Below are 24204 nucleotides of genomic sequence, written 5' to 3'. Positions count from 1 at the left end.
GCAGATGAAAGAACAAGTGAAACTGTATTTCTTATTTGACTTTGATCTCTCACAGATGTTTAAGCCACTGTCACAGTAAATTTACAATTATATGATAGGTATGATAAAACTTCCTATCTTGATTTACATTGACTGAATTTCATCCTGTATGAGAACAATATGTTAAGTTTGTGAACATCTGTAGCATGTGTAGAACAATCAGCTACACTCTTTTGTACAGTAGCAAGTATGTACTCAATTGGAACTTGCAGACAATAATAAGAGTTGGATTATTTTCAAACAAAACTCGAATGCTTCAGGTACATTATGCTCGAGTTCCACATCCTACAACTCCTGTTTGCTTCATCCAGAGAGACCATTTAACAGCTTCGAGGAAATTTTCATTCCTTTGTAGAGCAGCAATGAGGTTAGTGTATGTCACTCGATCAGGGCTGATACCTTTAATCCTCATCTCTTGCATCAGTTTGACAGCATCTTCAGGCATTCTCGCTATCCCATATGCCTTTATCAAGGTATTGTAACTGTACAAATCTGGTTCAACACCTCGGCTCTTTAGTTCAAGAAGAACATTTGCAACATCTTCGATCCATCCCCTTCTCCCATATATATTGATCATTATATTGTAAGTGTAGTGATCAAAGTTACATTTTGCTCTCTTCATTTTCTGCAAAACAGCAGCAAACTCCTCCAATTGCCCTGCTTTTCCGTAAGCATTCAGCATGCAGTTGTATGCCTCCAGAGAAACAGGAAACCCTGCATCCTGCATCCTTTGGACGAAATAAGTCATGCTACGAAAATTGCCACTTTGCGCGTATGCTGCAATAATGGTATTGTATGATATGATATCCGTCAGTCCCTGCTTGCGAGCCATGAGAAATACCTTTTGAGCCCTATTAAATAGTCCAGCTTTTCCATATATATCTAGCAATACATTGAGGGTAACAGTGTTGGCCAAGTGTCCATGTTCAACCATTTCGTCAAAAATTCTTGACAGCTCATCAACAGGTATGGCCCGCCCACAGCAGTTAATAATGCAGTTATACATGGCTTCGTCACATTCAACTTGACTCTTAAGTATCCAGTAATATGTATCAGTTAACTTCTCGAGCAGGCCACATTTTTGGTAAGTCCGAAGCATGTCAAGGAAAAGGAACTTATCAGGAACTATTTCTTTTTGTTTCTCCATTTCTTCCAAAATTGAACAAGCATCATCTAGTCTCCCAGCTTTAATGTACATCCTCACAATTACACTGTAAGCGATCATATCCAGTACACAAGACGAAGCTTTCAGTTCAAGGTATACAGCTTCAGCATCAGCAAATCTCTCCATCATGCTGAAAACATCAATCATACTGCAAGAAATACGGAGATTTGGATGTGTTTCAGACTTAGGCATTTGATTGAATATCCTAACAGCATCATTGTAACTGCCAGCCTCTTTGCAAGAACATATCAAGATATGATATAAATTGTCCTCGAAATCAGAATCTTTCCACTTCTTTTCATGCATAATGCCCAAAGCTTCTTCTAGTAAAGAATTTTTAACAAATGTTGTTACTAAAATAGAGCAAGAGGTGGCATCAAACAAAATCTTCTTGTAGAAACAAGCTTTTAGAATTGGAAGAACCTTATGTACTCTTCCTACTGTTAAATATGCCCGAACAAGAACAGTAACAATTGATGAACACTGGCAGCTTGCTGCCCTCATGTCCTCCAGAATTTCAGCTGCACCTTCATTGTCATCATGTCTTGCTAGTAAGTTGATCATAGTGTAAAAGTTGGACGCATTTGGTCGAAAGCCAGAACTCTTCAGCTTCCTGTAGTACGAAATTGCCTCTTCGTATTTGTCTGCTCTACCGAAACCTTCTATCATTGATCTGTAGGTGGTTTCATCAGGAGCTAAACCTGCACTCCCAAGGCTGCCAAACACTTTCTTTGCCTTCTGCATGTCAGAAATTTTTCCATATCCTGTAATTAAAGTATTGTATGCCACAACATTCAGGGTGAATCCTTCATCCACCATGGAATGTAATACCAATTCGGCCTCCTCCATCTTACCCTGTTGACTGTACACATTCAACCGCACCAACCAATTTTCCATGTTTGGAAATACTCCATCATGTTTCATCAGATTTATAACATCCTCGGACTTGGCAAACAGGCCTAAACGTGTATACAAAGTAATCATAGCTGAGTAAGCATTAACACACTTAATCTTGAAATTCCGCATTTTTGCGAAAGTGAATTCAGCCTCTGATAGGTTCCCGGTCTTCTGGTAAAGGCCCATAAGCATACCAACAGTAGACACATTCGGCTGCACTTCTCTCTCAAGCATCATGTGAAACCACTTTGTTCCCCAATCACCAAGCCTCCTTTTCGCACAAACATATATCAGCCCATTAAATGCTCGAGCATCCAATGTACAATCCGAATCGGCAACCATCTCATGGAGCAACAGTTCAGCTGTCTTCCAGTCCTCCTTCCAGGCAATGGCTTGAAGAGCTAGGTGATATGCATCAGCATTCCCCTTTAGCTTCCCATTAGCCTTCATCCAATCAAAGAAATTGAGAGCCTTCTCATCACTGTGCTTCTCGAGATGGATCAGGACAGAATTGCACTCCTCAATGCTAGACTCCTGGGTAATACAAGAAAAAATTGCATTGACATCATCATTGTTCACTACAGATTTGTGACCATGCCTGTCTTTTCCAGTGCCATGCTTCGGAGCTCGACACCTCACCAACTTCTTGCCACCCGGCAATCTCCTCCATAATTTCCCCCCATTCTTCCTTCCTGCAGAACTTCTTCGATTACCAGTTATACCTTTTACCACATTTTGACTCAAACCCGTTGGAACGTCACCAGTGAAACTTGAAGTTTCAGATGGAACAGATACACATAACGTAGACTCCCCGCCACCATTAACCTCCAAAGAGCAAACCACGCCCTTCTTCAAAATTGCCCTCTGATGGCTCTTCATCCTCCCATTGTCAAGAAAGAACCCGTGGCAAGTGAAAGATGTGCTGCCGGCGTCAGGAGCGGATCTGCCACCCCGGCGAGCTCTGGCGGCCGCCAGAGGTGGCCGGCGGCGGAGCAACAACGACCCCCCTCCGGTGGCAGATCTACGACCCCGAGCGAAGCAACGGCGAGTGAGAAAACCATGAGAAACGCAGTCTCCCTCGATCAGCATTAGGGGGCATAGAAGGGGAGCGCTAACATACCGTTGCGATGGGAAGGCCGCGTGCGGAAGGCAGAAGCCGAGACCGAGAGCTCCTTCCATCGAATGGGCGACGCTTGCGGCAGGAAGAAGGCAGAAGCCGTGAGCCCGTGACCGAGATAGGAATTATGCCATGGGATTATGCCCAAAAATCTAGGGCCTCATAAATATGAACTAAATCAATTTTTTCTTATAGATAAAAATACATGAACCATAGAAATAGAGATAAAGAGAAAGGAGATTTTTTTTCAAATCCATATCTCTCTGATTCATTTCTTACAAAGAAAAGAGCTTTTCTTATTAAAATGCAAATTATCATTTATTTTTAGGATAAAAAATCGCAACATACTAGTTATGTCACTCTAACGGCTAGTATATGATTTATCTATTTATTTATCTATTTCTTAGAGTATGACAGATAGATAGAATCTTCTTATAGTTCTATTTAAAAATAGGTATGTTATATCTAGCAAAATTATAGTTCAATTGGTCAGAGCATTGTCCTATCAAGCTGGAAGCTACAGGTTCGAGTTCCGTCACTCCCAAACTAAGAATTAATGAATGTTAAATTCATCTTTCCTTTTCTTCGTAAAAAGTATCTTGAAATAAGGGAGGACAGGAGGCAAAATCAAATATCTATAGAGCATACTTACTTCACTTTTTTTATTTCTCATTTCTTATTAAAAAGAGAGCAGTATAGGAATTTTTTCACTACTTCCGGTTCGCATTTCTTAGTAAAAGATTAATTAATCAATCATACAAAATTTTAATTTTAGTTTGTTAGAACCATGTAAACCCATACACGGAACTTCGATAAAGAAAAAAATAGAACTACATGCCGTGTACAAATTAAACTTAGTACCTAAATACAGATATCTCCCCCCTCACATGGATAAAAGTAAGTAAACATGAATTAATCCTAACTTCCACAGTCCCACATGATAAAAAAGTAAAAGGTCTCATGTAGAAAATAATCTTATTTGACCGCTATACATCGCTAGTATCAGGAAATAGAATAATCGTGAATTCTGGGTAATTGGTCAAAACGCTAAAGTAGTTAAAGTAGTGATAAATCCTATAAAAAAATAGATCCTAATGAAAGTCCATCTATTACTAATCTCCGGTGGAAATAAAAACATTTATCCATTTAGAGTCCTCCTTTAATTAGATTAAAGGATCCTCCAATTAGAAATGATAACAAAATGCATAAGTCATTTGAAGGAATTTTAATAAACAAATAGATATAGTATACCACCTAACAATTTTATTTCCTTTATGAGGTAAAAAGAAAATTATTGAACATGCAAATATCAGAAAAACAACAAGTATTGTTAAACAAGAAAAATAACTCATGATAAAGTAATAAAGACAACATATGTTTTGACCAGAAAAGCCTATGCTCGATTATTTCAAGCACATGCTTCTTCAGTAAAGAGGAATCAAACTATTTAAGTGGAGTTTTTTTTTAACGTATCAACAAGATAGAGTCAGTCTGGGTTATTTCAGACCCTAAATAAACATGGCCATATAAAAAATCTGCTAGGCAGGCAAATTCGCATCTCTTACAACCCACACAATCTTCAGTTCTCGGCACATAAACAATTTGCTTGGCTTTACATCCATCTCAAGATATCATTTCTAATACACATGTTGGACAAGCTCATACACATTGAGTTCATCATATACAAATATCATAAACTTTTACAAAATATGACATTGGATCTATAAATTTTCCTTTTCAACATAAATTTTTTGATCAAGTAAAAATAAAATTAGTACTATCTAAGTTATATATATTGTAGACACCAGACTAAGCTTTATCCAAACTTTAACAGATGATTATTAATTTATTTGTGAGAAAGGTAAAAAGAGCTAACATACTTGAATTTAAGACCTCAACAGTCATAATTATACAATCGGTGATAGCCCATCCCATTTTTTGAGTGATCGAGTTGCTGACCATGGACCAGGTATGTCAATGCATTAGCTGATTGATCCCTAAATGCAATGCAATGCATGTATGCGTAAGTTTAGTTCTAATGGACTTTAATTAATTAATATAATATTTGTGGATGCAGCTGCTGCTTAACAAAAAATATAACTATAACGATTGATCATTTCTTCATTACCGCGTAATTAAGACAATAAGGAGACACATATAGTCAGTATAAACAATTAAATTAAAAATATATGCATAGATCAACGAGATGACACGTTTAGCCTGGAATTGAAAGACACGCGTCACGTGCCACATGACTATGTAGTAATTGCAAGTTGCAGTCTATGGCTATGCAGCAATACAGTCTAGTCAACGGCCTACTTAAGTTGACTATATTGACAAGTCAATGTTAAGCTAGTTACTGGTATTACGGATATCTCATCTCTATCAGCCAAGCCCAAATGGGCTAGCTGGTTGGATGCAGACAGCCAAATACAAGCAAGGTTGTCGTTCGTGCAAACCAAACTGTGATACATAATTAGTATTAATTAATAGTTAATTATATATATGACCCTTCACACGCACGTGTTGCAATTCTGATATGGTGTTGTCCCAAGTGGTGTCAAGTCTATGTTGGAACTAGTGTAAAAATTTTAGGCTTTGCTTGGCACCGACGCCCGCTGATGTATCGCGCTAGTGCTTATCGCTGAAACATTCCCATTTTCTCTTGTCCAGCTCCAATGCTACATAGGTAGCTAGGGCAGCTGCCGCACCCTTTCGTAGGGGGTGATCTGTCATAGTATGTATTTCTGACAAGTAGTACAACTTAAATTACAATCCATGTAATTCTTCTTTTCCTTAAATACTCATGGTCATTTAAAAAATAACAAAATAGTGCAACCTATAATTTAGGTTGCAAAGCATAATTAGCACTTGCTAGATATCAAGAACTTCACTAATTACTTCATTTCATTAATTAAGTAGTGGATCATTGACATGCACGTACGCAGGTCAATGCAAGTCCACATGGATTTGTGGACATGTGGCTTATTTCAACGGTCTATCTATCCGACTTAATACCCATACATCCATTGATTTTTCTCACCTACCCCATGATTCTTTCCACCTACCTCTCCAGCACACATTTCAAAGCAAACGAATGGTCCTGATAAGCCATGTGCGCAAGAGCGAGTAAAAATCTCGCATTCCACATACACACTGATATAATGGCTTTGCTATTCTTTAGACACTTGAAACCAGTCGATCTCCCGGTGTTGATCCATTCTGACTCACTATTGTCATCTTCCTCTCCCGATATAGGCTTCAAATTTGACTTTCTTTTTACCCATCATGCGTTTTATAGTATACATGAAACATAATATATATACAATGCGAATTGCTAGACTTCTCCCTACACTTCATTGGATCTTATATTTCCTTAGAATGTACTAGAGATAGTTTTGTCGTGGCAATGTGCCATCATCTACTAGATAAATATTTGTAGGGAAATTTATAGGTCATGATATTTGTAAGATAGTATGACAAGTGGCAAGCATTTCATAGCCTAGAATTTCATAACTTTTGTATGCCTATAAGAAGGAAGGTGGAGAGGGTTACACAGGGTGGAGGAGAGCGTGAAGATTGCGATCTTTAGTTTGTATACAAATAGCTAATGCGTTTAGTACTTATTGAGTCATAAATATTTGATGTTTTGGAAAATATCCGGTTAAACATTGAAAATGCTTATATGAGAAATATAGAAATCATATGTGTATATTTTTTATTATTTTTTAATAATTTGTGTATAGAATCCAAGGAATTATAAGATCATGAAATTATTTTTAAGACAAACTATGTAATGTCTAAACGTCATGTATTTTTTATTGAAGAAAGTATCATAGACCAACGCCTCCACCGTAGGTTAATTTTAGTCCTAGATCCGCCACTGTCTGACGTGCTTGCGGTCAACAACGTACCTGACACCGATTGGCAACATTGAAGAACGAAACCTAATCAAATCCAGCCCTAGCTAGATAGGGTTGCCCGCAAGACCGCGCCCTCTAGGTTCTGGAGGGCTGGTCGAGGCATGAATCCTCAAGAAAGCCATTCAGTTTCGCAGAATGAGCCACAGCAGAGTGTGCCGGCGCTAGAATATGGGGAGAGCACACACTAGGGAGTGGCAAAAACCCTATCCGATGCCCTAACATGTTTTGAGTGGCGAAGGGCCTCCTGCCACCTTCAGCCAACCAATGAAGAATAGATGGCAGAGATTAGTTCAATGTAAAGGTTTTGTATATCTTGCAACATATCTTCTGCTTTATTATAAACTGAGCTAGATGAGTTTCTCTTCTTTTTTGTGAGGAGCCAGATGAGTTACGCAGTACTACAATGAGTATCGGTGATTCAACATGTTCATGCAATCAAAAGCTCAAAATTGATCCTATCCTTGAATTTTAGGACATGTTTCCAACGCAGAAATGTGAAACATAATAATGGGAAAACCCACATAAACAAGATGGAGTGAAAAATAGAAAGCTACAAGATTCCAAAACATAGCGATGAAAAATTTAGATCCTCATCCCTATGAATTGCAGGAAACTTATGGATCTTCATATTTCCCCATGAAACAAAGTAGTTGTTGACCCGATGCGAGATCGTGAGAGTCAAGACGCAAGGGCACCACACTCATGACCCAGGTTCAATCCTCAGCGTGAGCAAGGGACTTTTCCCCGTTTTAAAAAAAAAGAACAAAGTAGCCATTGTGGCATTCTAGCATGTTGCTTGCGTGCCTCGTCCCTTGCTATGTACACAAAAACATGCTAGTGGCAGCAACCACTAGTTCATTCTTTAGCTCTTGAGTTAGGTACTAGCGGTCAATTGTCCCATCTAGGTACTAGCAACCATTTGTTAGATGGTAATTAAGGGCTTTCTTTCTATGGATCTAAACTACCGCCGGATCACAAAATGACAAATTCATTTTCTTTGTCTTCTCTATATTAGAAGAAGGTAGTTCATCTTAATCGTCTAAAAAAGAAAGCATACACACATCTATTCAAAATGGAACCACATTTATTAATGAATTTCTAATGGAACATGAGACCCTATGGAAAAGGCGGTTCCATATATGGAGAGAGAGAGAGAGAGAGAGAGAGAGAGAGAGAGAGAGAGAGAGAGAGATTGTTCGAGCTCTGGTACAAAGATCGTGTGACAATAGCCTTCTTGTTGATTCAAGGTATGCATATGTGGAAGACCAATTAGCTATATTATATTGATTTATGCAATATCAAATAATGCAACCAATCGAACATTGCAATATTAATTTGGAGAAACAATTAGACTCACTTCGAGCAATGATCAATACGCTTACTCAACTCACATGCAGCGATATACGGCTACCTTCTCTGCACCCGTTGCTCCTTAAGGCAATCTAAATTTGCTCCATACATCTAGTAATCATTTTTTATTTGTATCATAGAAATAAGATCTTATTGGTGCTTTTGATATTTATGATAGCACCAATATATGCAGAATTGTATTAGTGCTATTGACTAGGAATGACAATCCTACCTATGGGTTTGGGTACGCGCGGGTGTCGCCCCAATGGGCACGGACATGGGTTTGTCTTTTTTTATTGCCCACTGGTGCACCAGGTTGGGTATCTGTGATAGAATGGGTCGGGCATGGGTCTACTTTTCCATTTGCAGGTACCCATGGGTCCACCCAGGATCAGGAAATAACCTAGCCCAATGCAACATTTAATAGTCCATTAGCCCAATAGCCTAGGCCCAGATAGTACCTTACCCACTCCACCCATCCATTCCTGATTCCCCACTCGGACACTCCCACTCCCCTGTCACACGCCGCCTCTCCCCCAGTTGGCACACCGAACACTGCACTCCCCCTCCGGCCACTTGCGCATCTCATGTTGACATGACTGCACCCTGAAGGATAGGCTGATAGGGTGGCAGATCCGCTTGGCTACTTCCTACCACGCTTGCCACCGCACCCCCCCCCCCGGCACCCTTGCCAACACCACACTACATCCCTTGCCCACGCTTGCTACTACACGTCGTGCCTCGCGTGGTGCACTTGCTGCCACTACCCAGGAGACAGAGTATTTCAGTGTGACGATGAGCGTATCCCATAGCTACAGGCCGCTTGTTCCCATGTCGGACAGCTTGTCCCCAAGGTCGAACGGGGGACCGAGGTGGAGGGAGCAACCGGTGAGGGGGATCAACAACGAGGAGGTCACGAGGAAGAGATGAAAATCATGAGTTTGTAGTAAGGTGAGCTCCACTGCTCCACAACTCTCCTATAATTTTGTTCCTTTCTTCTATGTTAGCTAGTAGTGATGGTGAATTTGTGACGTCGATGAGCATGCTATCTATTTTTGAACTTTCATATGCATATATCAAATGGGATGCTTGAATTGATCTATGGGAGAGGTTTTCTGGCTGACTTGGAAAACTTGCAGGTGACTCATGGGTTTTGGGTGTCTGACGAGCATGGGCACGGGTTTGAATTTTCACCCGTTAGCCTCGACGGGTGCAAGTCGGGTAACAACGTTCAAGTAGTGGGTTGGGCACAAATCTACTCCACCTGTAGCTGACCCGACCCATTGACACTATTGAAGGCACTCACATTCATTGGACAATTCCCTCGGACAACAAGCACTACACCACGATATAGTTTCATCGACAAAGCATCGATCGACAAAAAGTTTTACAGGCTGAACATATTAGTTGTTTAAAGTCCCATCAGCTAAAGTTATTTCTGATGGACTTATTTTTGTTGACCAACTGTTACCATCCATCTTTGTCGATAGATGATTTATTGCTGATAGTCAATTTTTACTTACTAATGTCTAACAACAATATTGTACCTTGATTAGTGAAGAACCATATAGAAATAGAAAGCAAGGTTTGTCACAGAATGTGGTGGAGGAGGAGAGGAAGGAGGGGCCAAGGGGTAGAGTGACATTTTGTAATGCAATCTCTCTCTCTCTCTCTCTCTCTCTCTCTCTCTCTCTCTCTCTCTCTCTAAGTAGTGTAGTATTTGTGTGTGTCGGACAAAATTGGAATATGGCCACTACTACATACAGAATAGGTCAATGCAAATGTCTAAAAAGGTACAAAATAGACGGTTCCTCAATTGTCTGCGGGAAAGTGTGAAGCATCTAGGCCTCTAATTTTTATTTTGTTAATTTATGACAACGTTTATTTGTGGAATAACTTGTCATATTTGAGATATAAGGAAGGTTAGTCCTTGAATTGATGATGAGGTAGAAAGAGATATACAAAAGATATGAATATGGCTATCTCAATGTAAAGGTATAATATGTAGGGCATATTTTTTTCTTTTGCTAGTCAAATGTGATTAGAAAAGATAAATAACCAGATTGATAAGATAGATGCCATATTTTTATTTGAGGTATGTATAGTTGCTACTTTGCTCAAACATGCTATGCATTCATGAGAAACACTAGTTTTAGAGATTGAAAAGTCTTTCCCTAAGAAATTCCAAGTTGTATTGTGGTCTGACTGTGGGGAACAAAGGGACTCATAGACCTCTGGGGACATAGGGACTCGTAGACCTTTGTGTAACAGCTAGTCGGCTACTTTTCGATGTGTAGCCTATAAATAGTCCCGAAATAAGTGCAAGGGGACTCTCTTGGCCATTTGGATTGCATATTTGAGAATCTTGAGTTCCTCTGTCCCTCCCAATGCTTAGTTGTATATTCTTTTTGGGAGTGGGAGCATTCAAGTGCTTTAAATCAAGAGTTTGAGCTTTGTGGCACTAGTGACCCTTCAAGCAAATATCATCAACTTGTTACTCTTGGGGGTTGCCGCCTCCTAGATGACTTGAAGGTGGTGGAATTGGTGAGCCCTTTAAGAAGCTTGTGAATGTTCCCCGGTTATAATTATGAGAGACCTTGTGCACGCCTCACTGGAGCGGTCAAGTGTAACTCTGGTGAAATTGAGATGTTGATGGTTCATTGGACTAATCCAGCTCAAAGATCAAGTCCATCTATTTGTGAGAATCGATGGCTTGGTAGAGGAGTGGTTAGGGGCTTGAACCCACCTCAACATGGATTAGAGGTGCTCGTCAAGTTATCGATACCATGGGAAAACAAATCTTTGTCTCCTTGTGTGGTATTTGTAAAGCTCAATTCATATTTATGTAATTTATATTCTTACTTTTACATTATTAGAAACTAAATTGTTGTACGCACTCTAGGATTTGGCTTGTATCAACTTAGCTGTAGCCATATGTATCTTGCTTAGTGATCAATTCATACAATTTTGCAATTTGAATTGATCGTTTAACAATTAGTTTTAAAATCGTCTTATTCTACCATCCTATAGTCAGTATCCTAGATCCTACAAGTGGTATCAGATCATAGGACTCCCTCTTAATACGGATTTAACCATCTAGGAGTAAGATTATGGCTAGTGACGCTCATATCAATATGAACAATCTACCCCTTTGATGTCTCAAATTATGCATGTTGGAGGGGCTAGAATGCATGTTTATCTTAAGGCTATTGGTGAAAAGTTATGGTATATTATTGATGAAGGTTTTGTTATTATTGATCCCATAGATATTACCGATGATGATAAAGAGCATACTCTTACTAACACTCGAGCTATGAATGTACTTTATGGTGTTTTGGATCTCAATGAGCTCAACTACATTTGCAAGCTTGAGTCTGCTCATGAAATTTGAGAAAGTCTCAAGGAGATTTGTGAAGGGACGACAATGATTAAGGATGCCAAGCTTTTCATCTATAAAGGGCAACTTGAGAAGTTTATTATGTTGCCAAATGAAAGTATTTTTGAAATATTCAATCATTTGAACAATATAATAAACGAGCTCAAGGAGCTTGTATGAATGCATTCGATATTGATTGTTCTTATAAATTTTTTTAGGGCTTTACCTAATAAATATGACACTATTATGATTTTGCTTGTGAGATCAAACTTGACGAATACAATACCTATGAAAATTTTGAGTGAAGTTCTTACTCATGACATTTCCAAGAAGTCACAAGAAGAACTTCATCTTAAGACCACTGAAGCAAAGAAGAAAAATATTGCATTCAAGGTCCAAGCATGAAGAGATGAAAGTGATCATAATGATAGTGATGATGATGACACCAATGAAGAGATGGCTTTATTTGTGAGAAAATTCACGAGATTTATAAAGAGAAAGAGATATTAAGATGGATATAGCAAAAAAAGGGGCAATCATCCAAAAGAAACCCCTTTGAAGAAAGATAGTGCTATGAGTGCATTGAAAAGGAACACATTGCTGCAAATTGAAGGAACAAGGATGAAGACAAGTCTACCAAGAATAAGAAAGAGAAGGAAAATGATGGCAAAAAAAAGTCAATCAGGAAAAACTGCAAGAAGAAGAAGGATGTGCAGGCATGCTATGGAGAGTGGGATTTAGATGTTAGCTCCGATTCCGACTCCGATGATAAGAGGCCTTCACACATGGGCCTTGCTAGTGTTGTCATCAAGGATGCTCCTTCACTTCTCTTCACACCTTTTGTCTTATGGCTAAAGGTGATTTGAATGTATAGTATGATGAAGAAGGATATTCATATGATGATTTTGTTAAATTAATAAATGGTTTTGATGACTACATGAGTAAAGAGAAATCAAAATTTAAGGAATTGAAGAGAAAATAGATTTCTCTTAAAAAAATCCCATAATGAGCTAAAGACATCTCATGAGAATCAAAAATAAACTCATGAGAAGTTTAAGTAAGCTCATGATTCTCTCATTGCTTGGAATAGCCCTATATCCAAAGTTTTTATATAGGGTCTGGCCCCCTGATGGATCAGAGTAATTGCCCTATGTCATGTTCTTTACTATGATCAGATTGTCTTACAGCAGGGGTGCCAAGAGAACCGGTCTAAAGATTCTGCTGGCGATGGATCTATAGTCTAAGCCTAGAATTCTATTTCCTTGCTGCATGGTATCTAGTTGGACTCATTTTAGATATCCCTAAGCATGGTTTAAGCCATACCCTGAATCCTAGAGTAGGATCCTTATTAGAACCCTTGTCACCCGAGGGAAGATCAATTAAGTTGATAAAGGTTGAGTCGAATGCTTTCAAAGCATCCGCATGATTTTGATACCTCCTAAAGCAAGAACTCAAGTAACCATTAACCTGTTCATGGCATTTGAGCCAAGTTGAGTAAATCCCAAGCTTTCAGTCATAAAGTACAACATACCACGCCATTGACATATTCATATATGCAATGTATGACTCAGTTGAGCAAATATGTTTTCAACATCAATATTTGTCAATATGTGGTCTCGTATCAATGGCCCATTTAAAATTAATCCTATTTATCATTTGCAAAAAAAATTATAATATAAGAAAATATATTCAATTGTTTTACCATTTGCATCAGAATGTGGATACACCTATGGGTGAGAGCAAGTTTAATTGGGAAAGTTCAGTTTTTTTTTTTGTGCAAATGAATAGAAAGAACATTTCTTGGAAAAAGAAATATCTCAATTATGTTCTTGAATGTAGATGATCAACCGGTCAGTTCATTGGTCTAAACCAATAAACTATGCATATTTTGTAACTAAATGCATATAATGCGTACACTATTGGAATAAATGGTGTGAAAACCAAAAAAATCAACTCACAAATCTTCACACAAGTAAAAGCAAATTTTGATGCCTATATAGCAAAAGGTTTCCATGGGTATTAAAAATTCTTGACGGTTTCCAAAAAAGCTGTTGGCTAAAAGGGTATTGCAAACGGGTCATTTCAGCATAGATGATTGTGATTCACAATGCCAACGGTTTATTTTCACAACCGTCGTCACCAAGAACCATAAGGCTTAAGGTTATTGTAGCATCCTGCAAATAAACAAGCCTGATATCTTCATTATTACAATACAATAACATCATAAATAAATAGAAATAAGCAAAGAAATATCGTCTCAAATGTGTACCAGAATGTTGATGATCAACTAGTTTGGTCTATCAATTTGTCATGCAATAGGATACATTTAAACATAAACCAATACACTTCTCATATTTTCTCACCAAATGCATATAATACGTACACTATTGGAATAAATGGTTTGAAAACCCCAAAAATGAACTCAGAAAACTTCAAATAACCAAAATTTGAAACCTAAATAGCAGATGGTTTCTAATTGGAACCACCGGTTTAATCTCTCCTGACGATTTATCAACAAATCCGTCAATGACAGTCATAATGCAAACGGTGTTGTACCAAAGTCTATTTTGTTGAAGTGTTAAGATTCAGTTTTCCACTGACTAGTTTTTCAAATGTGTGTATATATATATATATATATATATATATATATATATATATATATATATATAATCACCATCGATGTTCCTGTTATTGCACACGTTAAGAATCAGTGTATCTTACATACTAAATTGTATAGTAAATTGGCACACGGGAACCCAGAGACGGGTCTAGACGTGTACTTCTACTTCTCCTCCTCCTTGTATAAGCAAGTGGGGCACGTGTATGTCTTGACCCTTGACAAGTCAATTGTTTCGCTGTCGTTGCTATGCTCAAATTAACCGAGGGCCAGCCATATATAAGGTCTTGGATGCTCGGCTCAAGCTGTAGATATCAAATTGCCATTCCCACGGGGTTTGGATCGGAGGAGATAGATTGTTTAATTTTGGCGACGATGGCGGTGGAGGAGTGTCATCAGGAGACACAGGTGGGCGACCTCCCGGAGGTCTGCCTGGTGCACGCCATCGCGCTCACCTCCCCGCGCGACGCCTGCCGCTGCGCCGCCGTCTCCCTGGCCTTCCATGCCGCCGCCGAGTCCGACCACGTCTGGTGCAACTTCCTCCCCAAGCTAGACCGCCAAGACACCATCATCCTCCAGACACCCGGCCAAGAGCACCAAGAAGGACGCCTATCTCGGCCTCTGCGACGCCGGTGCCCTCGTCGACCACGGCGGCTGCAGGGTGTGGCTGGAGAAGGCGAGCGGCGCCGAGTGCTACTCGCGGTCGGCCAGGAGGCTCAGCATGCCGTGGGACGACGGCAAGTTCTGCTGGAAATGGTAGCCCCAGCCGCTCTCCAGGTTCACCACTTCTTCCCAATTGTTCCGTTTGCGACCTTGCAAATTCCTTCGAGAATACAACTGTTCTCTGCGAAATTCGCCGCAAGCAGCCTGGTTCCAATCAAACTATAACTCGTAAGCTTTTCAACCAAGCCGAAGGAAACCGCGTGTAGAAACTGCAGGCATTGCCGCCCGGCGCCCGGGTGAATTCAGCGAGTGGCCGGCAGGCAGCCTCAGCTTCATGATCAGGATCAAATCAGCTTCCCAGAACGATATATGCTCTGCAACAGCGACCTCACTTGATACCAATAGTTCGTACTAGTCATCTGATTTTTCTTTAACATGTCACTGTTCATTGAAAAAAGCTGGCTTTTCAATATTCCATCGTCCTCGCGTGTCGCGTCGGCATCAAACATCGATGCTTCAATGCCTTTTTTTTCTGCATTCGCGTGGATCACACAAATCAGTCAACAATCTCATCCCGTCACTCGTAGTTTGCTAGCTACGGCTTAAGGCCAACTCCAGCGGTTCCACTTTCCAGTGCTACAGTACCCCGCAAAATATTGTAGCACTGAAAAATCGATCTCCTTCCACTACCTCAGCCAGTGCTACAGTGCTGCATAGTGTTGCGGAGAGGGTTGGCCCGCATTTTTGTGGAGCACTGTAGCAGTACGCATACTGTAGCAGCACTGTTTACAGTGTCTGCCGGTGGATCCAGGGACCGAGAAACAACGTTTGGATACTGTAGTAGTACTGTTTATAGAGGCTGACAGCGGGACCGGAGAGAGAAAAAGAGAAGTAGAAGATAGAAAATGGGGTAGCTGCTGGAGATGATAAAATAAGGGATGTTGTAATAGTGATAGGGGATACTGTAATAGTATTTTTGAGGATGAAAAATTGAGATAGCTGCTGGAAATGGTCTAATAATTGTAAAACTTAATTATATAAGTCTTTGTTTTGAGTTTGAAATCTAAGTGGCTTAATTAAGTGAAATCCAAGTGGCTTAATTATTTATTCGCCTTAGATCAGGAGGAAGGTAAAATTGAAAATGAATCTGAAATTAAGAAATACATCATGAAGTTCTATAAAAATACTCTTTGGTCCGCCGGGATAAATAATTTCTCCCTGCTGGAATCTCAACAGGATGATATCCCTTAGGTTTTGGACATTGAAAATGAAATTCTAATGGCTCTGTTCATAGAGAAGAAAGTGCGGGATGCAATGTTCCAGATGGAATATAATAAAGCACTGGACTGAATGTATTCCTGGCAGAGTTCTATCAGGAATTCTAGAATGTCATAAAAAATGATATGATGACGTTATTTCAGGAGCTACATGATGGAATTTTACCGAACCATAGACTTAACTTCGCTATTCTCACCCTGCTACCCAAAATCAAAGATGTTGCTCATATTCAGCAATATAGGCCCATTTGCTTACTAAGTGTTAGCTTCAAGATTTTGACAAAAATAGTAACCAACCTTATAAATGGGGTAGCAGATCGGATAATCTGACCCACTCAGACCACGTTTATGATAGACAGAAATATCGTTGAAGGAGTCATAATCCTATATGAAACTATTCATGAGTTGCACTGTAAAAAGATGAGTGTGGTCTAACTAAAACTTGACTTTAAAATTGCGTATGATAAAGTCAAGTAGCTTTTCTTACTACAATCACTGTGAATGAAAGAATTCTCACCCAAATGATGTTCTTAGATACAATCTTTCGTTTTGGGTGGTAGTGTAGCAGTGAAGGTCAATAACATCATCGGTAAATTTTTCCAAACAAAAAAGGCATCCATCAAGCAAATCCACTCTCTCTGATACTATCTAATATAGTGTGATACTACACCGTCATTGTGGTCCAAGAATAGAATGGTGTGATACTACACCGTCAATTCGCCCTTCTCTTTTGGCTCTCCTGATGATTTGAAAACTTTACTCTATGCCTTCGAGCAGCTTTTTGGCCTAAAAATCAACTTCCACAAAAACGAATTATTCTGTTTTGGCATAGCCCAGGAAAATATGGCCAAATATATTGACCTTTTCGGGTGCACGATGGGAGAGCTAACCTGCGCTACCTGGAAATTCCTATCCACTATCGTAAGTCAAAGAAATCGAATTGGTTTGGGGTCATGGAACGGATCAAGAAAAGACTTACCAGGTGGTCGAGTAAATACTTGTCTGCAAGTGGACGCCTTGTTCTACTCAATGCAGTTCTAAGAAGTTTACCTACTTTCCTGATGTCCTTCCTCCTCATGCCGAGAGAGGTTCTAAAGCAAATTAACTACTTCCATTCCATATTCTTCTGGCAAGGAAATAGTTATAAGAAAAAGTACTGTCTAACCAAATAGAGTGGCATGTGGTAAAAAAAAAGGGTGGTTTAGGGATTAGGGATCTTGATGCTCATAACTTGGTCATGCTTTGTAAATGGCTTTTTAACTTAGAAATCGAAGAAGGGAATTGGCAAGATTTATTGCGGAATAAATATCTTGGATCCAAACCTTTGTCACGGGTTACCTAGAAACCAGGTGACTCCTATTTTTTATTCTTTTGTAATCGAAGATGGTTCCCAAATCAGATTTTGGGAGGATTAATGGCTGGAAAATGCTCCACTTTGTAAGCAGTATCCTAGTTTGTATAATATTACACGAAACAAGGAGGACACAGTCGCATCATGCTACACTCAAACCCACCTAAAATATCCTTTTGGAGGAGCTTTGTTGGCCCAAAAATGCACGCTTGGTTCGAGCTAACTCAACAACTCAACCACATTTCCCTATCACAGGGGCGTGATGAGTTCAAGTGGAATCTCTCGCATGATGAAATATTCCGAGTAAATGCCTTATATCATACACTAATTCATCACTATATGCCAACTAGGAATAGGCAACTATGAAAATTGAAGGTTACCCTAAAAATTAAAGTCTTCCTCTGGTACTTGCGCAAAAGAGTATTGTTAACAAAGGATAACCTTTCTAAAATACAATGGTAAGGTAGCTAAAAGTGTTACTTTTGTCTCCAGATTAGACAATTAAGCACCTCTTCTGACCGTTGTTTTGCCTCTTCAATATGGTTTATAGTCCAAATGGCCACCAATATTTACCCACCACGTAGCACAAATAATATGTTTGGTAATTGGCTCAGTGGTCTAAGTAAATAATGGAAAGTCAATCTAATGGTGGTGGTTGCCGCCTTTTGTTGGTCTATATAACTAAAAAGAAATGATATTATCTTTAATAAAAAAAATGGTGTTTATCTCCTTTGCAAGCTATCTTTTATTGTATACAATGGCTCTGTACGTGGTCTATTCTGCAGCGTCAGGCGCAATGATTTTCGGTGGCTATAATGTGTGCGCACTTGGATCCAGTGTGTAGACCACCACCACACCATGATTTTGCACTTCTCTATTAAACTATCAGGTGTTCCTCTAGTGTTAACACTGAACCTATCATCCGGTGTGTAGAACAGCTCTAGCACTAAAAATGTGCATCTCTGTTAAATGCTTGGGTGTTGAAAGCCTCTTAACACCGGACCTTCCAGCGAGTAGACCGCCCTGGACGTCCATTTTCAGCACCTCTATTAAATACTCCGGCGCTGTCCCCAAGTGCTCACCGGATCATCCGGTGTGTACAAATTACTACACACCAGACCATCCGGTGAGTGCAATTTTTTCTGGACTTTGACAGAACTATGCCAACTTCATTTCCTTTAGTTTTAGTTGGTCATGATTATAATTTCAACACATATACATGCTTATGCAATCAAAATATCATCAAACCAAAGCAACACTTTATCAATTACTCATCACATGTAAACCAAGACTCATTTCAATTTGGTTTCTCAGATACAACCATGTGTACGCAATTAAAACACAGAATGCACTCTTCTGCATGTGAAAATGTGATACTAGTATTTAACTATGTGGGTGAAGTAATATCCCCATGGCCATCACTCATTGAGAGGTGGTTTCCCCAACAAATGCTTATTTACTACATAGTTTTTTTCCTCACGTTCACTAAATCAGCACTTTTGCTATCATACCCCAGCTGCATCCATTAATGATACTGAGACATATTTGTTTGCACTCTAAAAACTATAATATCCTAGGATATATACTTAGGGTGTCTCCAACAATATATGTCAACTAGCTATAAGTCTTGTCCATATCAGATTTTTGTCTATGTGGAGGAGATACTAATGAGGAAAGACAAAAGTTAGACTACTAACTAGTATACAGTCTACTCATTTAATTCATTAATCTTAAAGTTTATTGCATATGGGCCAACATTAATTTATATATAGTGCTACAATTAAGCTATTATAGAGGTTGTCTGTTGTAACATATATAACTCTTAAAGATAACAACTATACAACTCTTAAAGATAACAACTATCTGTATTGTTGGAGATGATCTTATGGTGCCTCAAATAATATACTCCCTCCAGTCACAAATACATGATGTTTTGGACAAGACACGGTTTTCAATGCATAGCTTTAACCACTATTGGGGTTTGTTTATAAAATCAAATACATTTTTGATACTATAAAAGCAGCTTTCAAGACAAATCTACATTAATGATTTTGATGTTTCCAAAAATAAATATTTTGAAAGCTATTGTTAGTCAAAATTTTAAAAGTTTACCCCAACCTTGTCCAAAACGTCATGTTTTTATGACCAGACTGTTGTCGACGTTAGATTTTTGTTTATGTGGAAGGGAGAGTAATGAGGAGAGAAAAAAGTTATACTAATAACTAGAAGATAATTAACTCAATAATATATTAATCTTGCACTCTATACCATCTGGGGCTACATTAATTTTATAGAGAGTGCTGCATTTAAGCTATTAGAGAGGTTATCTATAGTATTATCTATTAGTCACATGCACAAATTTTATAGATAGCAATTATCTATATTGTTGAAGATGCTCTTAATAGCTATTCTTATTTACCACTTGCATAGTAAATACCAAGTTGTTGCTCACTGAGGCGAACAATTGGTGGTGGTACGGAGTGGCAACAACGTTTGGGAGGCGAAGTAGTCGTGCTTTGGTCAGTAGGGGTGGGGTGTGTTTAGTTCTCCGCATCTCCCCCATCCTGGCTCAACGGATGCGTATATAATCTTGAAATTAAGCCTATTTGGTTGCCTGCATCCACAGCTGTAGCCTGGCCCGGCAGGTGCAAATATATAATCTCATTCTGGCCCGGGAGTGAAGCTCGATTTGAGCTTCACTTTGCAGCCTGGCCTAGCAGATGCAAGCTTTGCATCTGCTCATGCACTAATTGTCAGTGTCACAAAATCATCTTCATACGAGTAACCAATCATAATCTCAACTCTTGCATCCGCTCATGTGGCCTCAGATTCAGTTAACACTGCTACAGAAAATATCATCATTGCTGGTTCAAAACTAGCATCACTGCCGATTTTTGAACTGGCAGTGAATTAGAAGCAATAATAAATTATCACTACCAGCTCATGGATCCGCAATGATGGTAAGTATCACTGCCGGTTTTAGCCTTAAATCGGTAATGATAATCGATCCACATGTGCAAAAATACTCTACCACGAATTCTTCGGCATGGGTATCTATCTTAAATTTGATCTCAAAATTGAGACAGAAGCCCCATACCGAAATATTCATGATAGAGTATTTTATATCTTAATCTACATTCGCAATGACAAATAGGAATGAATATTGCGAAGCTACTGTACCAGAAGCGCCTCGATGTTCCAAGTAAAAGAGCCCCTGATACAGCAGCCCTTCACCATCAATTTTACATCTTATGCTATCCAAGTGACAATAGTAAATATAAACAAATGGCGAAAACACAATCATCTTCAAGCGAATGTGTTTTTTGCTATTTGTTTAGATCTACCTATTGTTGACAGGATTGGTAGACGGCAAGGTCGACGATGGGCTCGAAGACAGCGAGGTCAGCGATGGGCTCAGAGATGGCGAGGTCGCCGACGGGCTCATAGACGGAAAAGGCTGGGGGGATAGGTCGACGACGGGCTCAGAGATGGCGAGGTCAGTGACAGGCTCAAAGACAGCGAGGTTGAAGGTTTATCTAGTCCCTAAGTGTGGTTTTGGTAATTAATGGTAATATCTATGGACAAGCAATTGTGTTGAGAATTGTTAGTAGGTTGTTCTATATGTGATTCATGGAGAATTGAGAATGGATTCATTGAGGAATGCCACAAAGATCAAGAGAGATGCATTGAGATAAATGAGCTCTAGGTGATGCTCACGAGATAAAGGAGAAGGTTGACAATAAGCATGAAGACTAAGTTACTTGTGGAGATCAAGTAACTAAAGATATGAGGTTGTCAATTGAAGTTTATGGTGCTATGTGCTTGAGAGTGAGTGGGGTTAGGTTCTATATAAAGATTGTCAATAAGAGTGAAGTCCAAGTTACTTGTGAAGATTAAGTGACTTAAGGTATAAAGTTGTTAATTAGGTTTTATGGACTAACTCATGTGCTTTGTGCTTGAGAGTGAGTTAGGGTTAGGTTCCATAAGAATGCTGTAGGAAACATGCCCTTAGATTGATTGCCTAAATTACATAAGGGCATGTATGTGATTTTGGTGATTAATGACAATATAGTCAATAAGACTAACATGTTTGTCGAGTATATACTTTAGTAGGTCTCATGGATGCAACAAAAGAGAAGTCACCGAAGCCGGAACAAAGAAAGGAATGAATTGGACTTGTTCCATGAATTTTGATATGATCAAATGGGTTGGATTTCTGTATAATTTTGTAGAGTTCTTCACAAGCTTTCAATAGAGCCCAAGATCATCAAAATCGGAGTTCGGAGCGAAAAGTTATGCCCAAAATACAAAACGCAGTTGTGCTGAAATTTGCCTCACCGGATTATCCGGTGCTCACAATGAATTTTGATGTGATCAAATGGGTTGGATTTTTATATAATCTTGTAGATCTATTCACAAGCTTTCAATAGAGCCCAAGATCATCAAAATCGGAGTTCGGAGCGAAAAGTTATGCCCAAAATACAGTTGTGCTGAAATTTGCCTCACAGGATAATCCGGTGCTCAAAATCAACATAACTCCAGTGCTTCAGAGGAATATCCGGTGCTCAAATCAACATAACTCCGGTGCTCAAATCAACATAAGTCCGGTGCCTCACAGGATAATCCGGTGCTCACAAAATGAACTCACCGGACTAATTTTTGCAGAGAGCTCCAAAATGAACTTATGGGCATAGGATAATCCGGTGCTCACAGTTGAGTTTGAGTGGGTTCCAACGGCTAGTTTCTCTGATGTACTCACAGGATAATCCGGTGCTTGTACTACTATCATCACATGATTATCCGGTGCTCACAATTTTCTGAGCCGTTGGGGCAACGGCTAGTTGGCGGGTTTGAGGCTATAAATACTCCTCCACTCAGTCATTTGAAGGGGCTGGAGTCCAGAGAAGTTCATGTACACTTGAGAAGACATCCAAGCCGCCAAAGTGCTTAAGTGATCAAATCCAAGGCGATTAAACACACCATTAGAGAGTGATTAGTGCTTGTAGGCCTAGAGAGAGTGTAGCTAGTTGATAGCTGCATAGAGAGTGGATCAAGGAGTGATCCTAACTTGTACCAAGTGGTACGTCGGCACCTTGGAGTCTTGGTGACTCGCCGGTAAGCTTGTTGACCCTCCGACTTGGTGTGGAGAGGCGGCAAGGTATTTGTGCGGGGACGCGGAGACCCTTGCCTTTGTGGCTCAAGCTCCGAAGTGATCACGGCGGCGAGGAACCGGAAGAGAGGCTAGTGGTGAGACCTTGCCTTGGTGGTTTGGTGGCTCATCCGGGTAGAGGCCTTGTCTTTGTGACTTGGTGGTTCAAAGGCCGTGACCGGGTGCCGACCGGGAGCCGACCGGGAGCATATTCTTTGTGGAGCTCCAACGTGGACTAGGGGTGGCATTCATGCCATCGAAACCACGGGATAAAAATCCTTGTGCCGAGTTTGTTCTCTCTACCCTCTTTACACTTCCGCATTTACATTCTTGCAATTTACCTTACTATATAGGTTGCAAGTTTCCTTAATCGGTAGAGTAGACACGCTAGATAAACTTAGAGCATATTTAGATAGAAATTGATATAGGTTTATCTTGTGTTATTTTTTGAGCCGGTTTAGTTCTAAGTGTCCTAATTCACCCCCCCCCCCCTCTTAGGACGTCACCGATCCTTACAAATGCATGAGTTGAATTGAGATATTCAATATGCCAAGTTGGAAGAGCAAGATTAAGATAAACTTTGTGGATAATTTATATGCTTGATGCTTGTGGTTCATGCCTAAGTGGTGAACCGAATGAAGATGATGAAAAGAGAGAAGTCTTTCATGCTCGATGCATGGGAAGCAATCAAGTGTGCTTCATCGAGCTTCCTGAGATCAAGTGAAGATCAAAGTAGGAAGCAAGGATGATCATCGTCATCAAGATGAAGAGAAGTGACGACAAGCCTTGAAGAGCTATGAGAAGCATCAGAGCTAAGATGATGTGTTTGTCAAGTTTAATGTGATTGCTCAAGGCAAAGGTATAACTAGAATAAGTTTTCTAGTTTTGCCGGTCTTAAGGATTTCGGTGTGAGACCGGGTTATAGGATCGATAGCCGTACTATCAAGAGGGGCTACCAAAAGCGTTGCTCAATTGATGTGTCGAGTGCTCAAATCATGCTTAGTGCGGGATGGGTTTGTGTTAAGAGTTGTTTTAGGAATCCGGGGTATCTAAAAGGTGTTTTAGATTTAACACTTTGTGTTGTCGGCCTTAGTGGTGAAAGGTGATTGTAGCTAAGCCTTAGTGGTGTTTGGCATGTTCCATGTGGTTCCTAGTTTAATCTTGAAGGACTAAGCTTTGAAAAATTGGATAAAGTGTCTAAATCGGTCTTCTAAGTATTCCTACCTTTGATCAAAAGTATTTGAGATGATGAATTCAATAGGAATGTGTAGCTCTCTAAA

At 39.6% G+C, this 24204-nt stretch overlaps 2 protein-coding genes across 2 annotated transcripts; one reads left to right on the top strand and one right to left on the bottom strand.

Annotated features, from left to right (window-relative positions):
• Positions 1–5: 5 nt before the first annotated feature.
• On the bottom strand, positions 6–3365 carry LOC133895413 (pentatricopeptide repeat-containing protein At4g30825, chloroplastic). Its single transcript, XM_062335714.1, has 2 exons — positions 3222–3365; positions 6–3122 (listed from the first exon to the last, which is right to left on the bottom strand). The coding sequence occupies exons 1-2, from the start codon at positions 3278–3280 to the stop codon at positions 305–307; spliced, it is 2877 nt and encodes a 958-aa protein (XP_062191698.1). The 5' UTR covers positions 3281–3365; the 3' UTR covers positions 6–304.
• Positions 3366–14702: 11337 nt separating this feature from the next.
• LOC133895929 (uncharacterized) lies at positions 14703–21951 on the top strand. The gene is made up of 2 exons (XM_062336458.1): positions 14703–15261; positions 21133–21951. The coding sequence occupies exons 1-2, from the start codon at positions 14734–14736 to the stop codon at positions 21139–21141; spliced, it is 537 nt and encodes a 178-aa protein (XP_062192442.1). The 5' UTR covers positions 14703–14733; the 3' UTR covers positions 21142–21951.
• Positions 21952–24204: the final 2253 nt, after the last annotated feature.

The sequence above is a fragment of the Phragmites australis genome, chromosome 16 (assembly GCF_958298935.1).
Source record: "Phragmites australis chromosome 16, lpPhrAust1.1, whole genome shotgun sequence".
Lineage (NCBI taxonomy): Eukaryota > Viridiplantae > Streptophyta > Magnoliopsida > Poales > Poaceae > Phragmites > Phragmites australis.
This window is presented reverse-complemented; position numbering and strand designations above follow the sequence as displayed.

Coding starts and splice junctions, on each gene's coding strand:
- LOC133895413 (XM_062335714.1), bottom strand. CDS start 3,280: ATGGAAGGAGCTCTCGGTCTCGGCTTCTGCCTTCCGCACGCGGCCTTC. Junction 3,123..3,221: donor GCGGCCTTCCCATCGCAACG/GTATGTTAGCGC, acceptor TCGGGGTCGTAG/ATCTGCCACCGGAGGGGGGT.
- LOC133895929 (XM_062336458.1), top strand. CDS start 14,734: ATGCTCAAATTAACCGAGGGCCAGCCATATATAAGGTCTTGGATGCTC.